This window comes from Perca flavescens, chromosome 9 (assembly GCF_004354835.1).
Source record: "Perca flavescens isolate YP-PL-M2 chromosome 9, PFLA_1.0, whole genome shotgun sequence".
In the NCBI taxonomy this organism is placed as follows: Eukaryota; Metazoa; Chordata; class Actinopteri; order Perciformes; family Percidae; genus Perca; species Perca flavescens.
The window spans coordinates 26,181,025-26,187,636 of NC_041339.1; the positions used below are offsets into that span (position 1 = coordinate 26,181,025).

At 42.4% G+C, this 6,612-nt stretch overlaps 1 protein-coding gene across 1 annotated transcript; it reads right to left on the reverse strand.

The window, feature by feature from the left end:
* Positions 1 to 257: 257 nt before the first annotated feature.
* dmbx2 (diencephalon/mesencephalon homeobox 2) lies at positions 258 to 5,424 on the reverse strand. The gene is made up of 6 exons (XM_028586592.1): positions 5,354 to 5,424; positions 4,498 to 4,670; positions 3,743 to 3,918; positions 680 to 863; positions 400 to 586; positions 258 to 267 (listed from the first exon to the last, which is right to left on the reverse strand). The coding sequence occupies exons 2-6, from the start codon at positions 4,661 to 4,663 to the stop codon at positions 258 to 260; spliced, it is 723 nt and encodes a 240-aa protein (XP_028442393.1). The 5' UTR covers positions 4,664 to 4,670; positions 5,354 to 5,424.
* Positions 5,425 to 6,612: the final 1,188 nt, after the last annotated feature.

Genomic DNA, 6,612 nt, shown 5'->3' on the forward strand with positions numbered 1-6,612 from the left:
GTGTTTACACTGCTTGTGATGGATTAAACAACAGCCTCCTTCAAGCAAACTCACACCACTGGCAACCTGTAGGATGTTAATGAGAGCAGACCCAAATTAGACTTGAAAGTATATGACAGTTCATCTTTACATTCCTTTAGACAGACAGGCATTTAATAAAGCTATAATAAAAATTCATATTATGTCTGTCATCGGGTTTACAGAAACAAGGCAATAAGTGCTTCTCCACCTTGTTTTTTTTCCAACACAGGGTTGCTTCAGGTGTATCTGAGTCAACAAGGAGCAGAGATTTCAGACTGTAGGTGTACAGGTCTACAGTTACAGCCCCGGGTGAGGGTGAGGCACAGCTTTCGGGAACAAGCAGTCTAAAGGGAGAGCCTACAGTTTTTAGTAACTGACGATGGATGAACCCCCAGGGCGGAGCTGTGCTGCTGTATGATGGGCCAGAAAACCGGGGGAAAGGCGAACTCGGCGGACAGCACTCCTACAGCCGGTTGGTGAGGCTGGTGGCTGTAGCGCTCCCCCGCAATGAAGGGGAAAAGTGGAGGAGAGTGAAGGCGGAGGGGGCACCGTGAAACATCAGAGTCTGAAGGAGCGAGAGGTGGGCAAACATCCTTTGTTTCATCCACATGAGGAGGAGGAGGAGGAGGAGGAGGAGGAGGAGGAGGAGGAGGAGGACAGCAATGAAGAGGAGGGATGTTTCTGTCAACATGTGATGTGGTGATGTCCTGTTCGTCTTTGGCCCTGACTTCCTCCTGTCCCATGGTGCTGCGATGTGGTGCCTCCTCCAGACAGTGGTCTCTTGAGAGTGGGGAGCATCTCTGACCTTTACGAAACTTTGCCCTCCTGTTCTTGAACCACACCTGGACGAGAGAGAGTAAAACAGCAAAGGTCAGTTTATCTTTATAGTACCAGTGTATAGTACCAAGTGCTTTACAACATTTATACTTTAAAACGAAAGCAACATTAAAGGTGCACTATGAGTTCCTGCATGGTTTCAGCGTGATTTCATTTTTGTCTCAAATCGTAGGCATCTCTCCTTGATCCGCTAGCTGCCTGCCCCCTGAATCCACTGTGAAACAGCCCGGTCTCGGGAGACAACACAGGGGTCGCAAACGTCAAACAAACACTAGGGGCACAGGCTGTGCACCAAAATACAACAAACCACTCCTGCCTATCACCGACAAGATGGTTGGGGGATGGGGTGGGGGTTAGTGACAGTTAAGGTGCTGACACACTAAGCGTGGATTTCCACCAGATGCGGAACGGCTGCGGAATGGCTCCGAAACGGCGGCGGAGTCATTAGGTTTCCATTAAAGTCAATGTGTGTATTTCCACTGGTTGCATAACGGCTGCATTCCAACTGCGTCCCAGCTCCGGCGGTCCGCAGCCCTCCGCACCGGACACCGGAGGGCTCCGCGGCAATTCAGCACACGGCAGATAGTGTGGGACAGGAAATCGAGCACAGAAACAAAATAAACATCCGGTTCATTTTCAAAATAAAATACACCGTGCTCGCGGCGGATCATATTTCCCTGCACTACACCTTGAAAACACAGCACAGAGTTGTTTCCCCTCTACTCCTCTGGATGGAAACTAACTGTTGTTGGTTTTGTGGTTCTATTCTACGTGAATTTGCGACGTATTATTCGCGACAAATCCGGACCTGGTGGGTATTGAAGGAGACAGTGGAGCATGCAGCAGACACGCAGTGGAGCCGGTCCGCAGCCGTCACGCATGCTGTGGAAATGAGGAGTAAGCCAACGGCCGACCGTTGACAGAAAAGCCAGTCTAGATGATCAGTCGCGTCCCCGAGGTCCAAAAAACTGCCTTGGAACACACTGAGGCGACACCGACTTGAGAAACGTAATATGTCTCCATAGCAGCAGGTGGCACTACTCTGTATTGTTGCCCAAGAAATGAAAACCGGCAGCTGATTGGACGAACGCATCACATGGGTTTGTTTTCTCTGGAAATTCAAAGCCAGACTGTCATGGCAGCCGTTCAGAATACGATCTCATATTGTACAAAAATAGTTCACCAAAATATGTTTCTGAAAACATTTTAAGCGAGAAATAGGCCATGCAGTTGCTGAATCTGTCTTCATTTCAGATCAACAAAGGTCAGTTTAAAAGATTTTCGTCAGATTTTGGGAGACTGTAGTCACGCTCATTCCGCTCGTCATTTCCGGGTGTTGCCCGGCCTCCGACTGAACATGTCAGGTCGGCCAAAATGAAGGCCGACAGTCCCCCAGACTGACCACGGCACGGGACACACCGAACAGATTTGAGTCACTGACCTCGCCAGACTGTCCAACGGCCAATTTTCGGCGCTGTGTGTCCACACCTTTAGTCAGTTAGTTATGACAGTTACAGAAACATGGGGGGAGGGGCGAGCTTGCTCTGTTTTGTTTGAAATTTACTTGGAACGTCAACAGAGTGACAATGCAGGAACTCTTGCTGCTCCTTTAAAAGACTGAATAAAAAATGTGAAGAAATTCAGAGACAATTAATAACGTGAAAAGGAAAGTGGAGACATAAAAACAAACGATATGCTTTTGTACAGATTCGTTTCTTTTACATGGGTGCCGATTTGATTTGTTTGCGATTTTTATTTATTGCATGGTTTGAAATCATGCATGGCACAGAAGGTTCCCCTGCACATGTCAAGGCCCGTCTTAAGTTTGCCAATGACCATTTGGATGATCCAGAGGAGTCATGGGAGAAAGTCATGTGGTCAGATGAGACCAAAATAGAACTTTTTGGTCATAATTCCACTATCCGTGTTTGGAGGAAGAAGAATGATGAGTACCATCCCAAGAACACCATCCCTACTGTGAAGCATGGGGGTGGTAGCATCATGCTTTGGGGGTGTTTTTCTGCACACGGGACAGGGCGACTGCACTGTATTAAGGAGAGGATGACCGGGGCCATGTATTGCGAGATTTTGGGGAACAACCTCCTTCCCTCAGTTAGAGCATTGTAGATGGGTTGAGGCTGGGTCTTCCAACATGACAATGACCCGAAGCACACAGCCAGGATAACCAAGGAGTGGCTCTGTAAGAAGCATATCAAGGTTCTGGCGTGGCCTAGCCAGTCTCCAGACCTAAACCCAATAGAGAATCTTTGGAGGGAGCTCAAACTCTGTTTCTCAGCAACAGCCCAGAAACCTGACTGATCTAGAGAAGATCTGTGTGGAGGAGTGGGCCAAACTCCCTCCTGCAGTGTGTGCAAACCTGGTGAAAAACTACAGGAAACGTTTGACCTCTGTACTTGCAAACAAAGGCTACTGTACCAAATATTAACATTGATTTTCTCAGGTGTTCAAATACTTATTTGCAGCTGAATCATACAAATAAATAGTTAAAAATTCATACATTGTGATTTCTGGATTTTTTTTTTTTTAGATTATGTCTCTCACAGTGTACATGCACCTACGATGACAATTTCAGACCCCTCCATGATTTCTAAGTGGGAGAACTTGCAAAATAGCAGGGTGTTCAAATACTTATTTTCCTCACTCTATATATTCTGGGTAAAAGAATCAATTTTAAAAATTGTCACAAAAAATCACAATACATACGATTTTCTTCCCACCCCTAATAGATAGATAGATAGATAGATAGATGTACTTTATTAATCCCAGGGAAATTGCAGCTGTGAAAACATAGGTTTAATTTTAACTAGAACCTGAGCTAAACCTTTACAAATCATTATGTGTTGGGTATTGAGTGTGCTCTCACCTGGATGCGAGCCTCAGGCAGGTTGATGCAGACAGCTAGCCTCTCTCTCATGCCAACATCTGGGTACTGAGTCTGCTGGAAGGCTTTCTCCAGAGCCTGCAGCTGTGACACGGTGAAGGCCGTTCGGCTGCGGCGCTGCTTCTGCTGGTTGCCGTACCGAGCCTCCAGGATAAGCTCTGGGCAGGACAGAGAGAGAAACAAAAAGTCATCACCAACATATAATCTGAGGTATACTCAGGTTCTCTTTAACTTACTGTAATAAGGAGCATCATAATGGACGTAATTTTCTATTTTCTCCCACATTTCAATGTTGTTTTTCTTTATATATACAGTGGTGGAAGATTATTATTTGAGTCAGAGTAGCAATACCACACACACAAATAGCCTACTCCATTACAAGTCCTGCATTTATATAATTTAACTAAGTTTTGTCTACAAAACATTAATGCGTAGCATTGCAATGTCAAAGCTGGTTGAGATGGAGCTCGTTTAAACTAAATTATGGCATTTCAATTCTTTCAATACAGCATATCTCATTTTTATTATCTTCATTTGCATAGCAACCAGTGGCGAAATAAGTACTCAGATCTGTTACTTAAGTAAAAGTAATGCTCATTTAAGCTTTTTTTTAAAGTCACTGTGTATCAGGCTAAGTTAAATACATGTTAGTCCTGGATAAGATAAATCATTTTAAACTTTAGACTAAACTGTGAGACTGAAGTTTCACAGTGAAGTGTTAGAGGACTAGGACCCACCTGCCAGTCTCTCAGCCACAGAGAGAGTGTGCGCTGCAGGGCCGGCTGCAGAGTAGACGTGGTACTGCTCCGCCATCTGGTGGTGCAGGTCGAACAGCATGGAGTTAACACCGTGGAGGGGATACACACCACCGCTGGACGGCCCGCGGAAATTCAAGGAGTTCATATTGAATCTAAGGAAACAGAAAGACTTATTTTACTGACTGAAGGGTGACTTTTTAATATGGAAAGCATTAAAGTAGGCCGATATCGAAGTAATTCTCAAACCTAGGATTGGTCTCTTAAACTTTTTAAGTACAATTATTAGCTGCTAAAAGTATTAGGTCAAGGGAGCAATTACTACAGAATGAACAGATAATCTGTTGTTATCTGATACTTAAATTGATAAATTGTTGGAATGAGAAGCCAACAAATAAAACACATGTACAACAGAATATGAGGGACTTACATTATGTCTCAATGCTCCCTAAAGTATTATAATTACTATTAATCTCCTTTTTCCCCTTTCTTGGCATGTTATTAGTCACTGTTCCGATTGTGAACTCTGTATTTTATAAATTAATTAAAATGTCTGTGTGAATTGGTAAAAAATGGGCGATTTAAAAATATGAAGAAAAAAAATATTATTATTAGATTTCTTACGAATTTGGTGACATTTCTGATCTTTTACTACAAATACTCCAATTTGATGACAATTTTGCATCTTATATCTATAAAAGCACTTCAAAAATCAGATGTCGTTGATATTCATCATACAATTTAAATACGCGAATCCTCTCCCCATTCTAGGATTTCTTCCGTGATAAAAAAATAAAATAAAAAAAATAAACGTCGTCAAATGTCCTCGGTAGTTTACCTGCAAAAACTGGAGCGTTAGATCCAGGTGCGCTTTTACGCACAGAAGTCTGAACCTGGTGAGCAGTGTAGTCCAGTATTTCCTAGTCCAGTTAGAGCCTTGAACCCTCGCACACCAGCGCTCTTTGTCGTGGCACGAAATCTAAATTCTCCGAAACCATTCTCACCCACGACTATTTAAGAAGCATTTACCCAGGCTCCCCTCAGCCATTAGCCAATAGAAAGAAAGGTATTAGCCGGGATTAGGTGGGATGAGGGAAGAGAGGGGGGTTGCAAGGAGCTCAAGTTTTTTGAAACTATTGAACTTGAGAGATTTATGCCAAGGATCCCCCTATAAGCGAGCGTTTCATTCCCTCCCGTTAAAACAATTAAAACAATGTGGTCGGCTAATCTCCGAGGCAGGACAGATTAAAATAACAGCCTTTGATTGTGCTCTCCTTCTCAGTCCTCTTTCTCAGACCGCTGGCTTTGACAGTCTCCCCTCTGAGTTTTTTTTTTTTTTTTTTTTTTCTCTCTAAGGGTTTGTTTTGCTAACAGGCACCATATTTTGCCCATAAACTGTCACCATGTGAAGTTAATCTGAACCTCCTCAATGAGAACTATTTCTTTAAAAGTCCCGCTGAGCTAAATTAGGAGTGTTCCCAGGGGCAGCAAACAGGAGTAATAGTTGTGGACAAATACATTCACAAAATATAATCAACAAATAAATTAACATGTATTATTATAGATCAAGGTATGACTTTATTAATCCTCTGAGGTAAATACACAAGCTACAGTACCCAGTAGTATATAAAGTCATTAAATTGGCTCCACCTTTATTAGCAGCAACATTAAAGTGATAAACACATTAATGCGTCAATACTTATAATCAATTATATGATATCACTCTGAAATGGGCCATTCTGTATGACTACTTTTGCTTATTTCTACAATGTGGCATTGCTACTACACACACACACACACACACACACACACACTATACTATATATATATATATATATATAATATATATATATATATATATATATATATATATAGTATATATCTTAGTACTTCTTCCACCACTAATTATATATATATGTATAGTATATATCTTAGTACTTCTTCCACCACTAATTTTTAAATTCATTTTATTGATATAGCCCAGTATCATGACCTTTACAACATTCATCTATCCTTACATCCTCAATTTGGATAAGAAAAAACTTAATCGTACTTCAGAGGCTGAGGAGAAAGGAATGTAAATATCAGTTTTAAGGT

Coding starts and splice junctions, on each gene's coding strand:
- dmbx2 (XM_028586592.1), bottom strand. CDS start 4,663: ATGAACTCCTTGAATTTCCGCGGGCCGTCCAGCGGTGGTGTGTATCCC. Junction 3,919..4,497: donor TGTGGCTGAGAGACTGGCAG/GTGGGTCCTAGT, acceptor TGTCCTGCCCAG/AGCTTATCCTGGAGGCTCGG. Junction 587..679: donor CATCCCTCCTCTTCATTGCT/GTCCTCCTCCTC, acceptor TCGCTCCTTCAG/ACTCTGATGTTTCACGGTGC.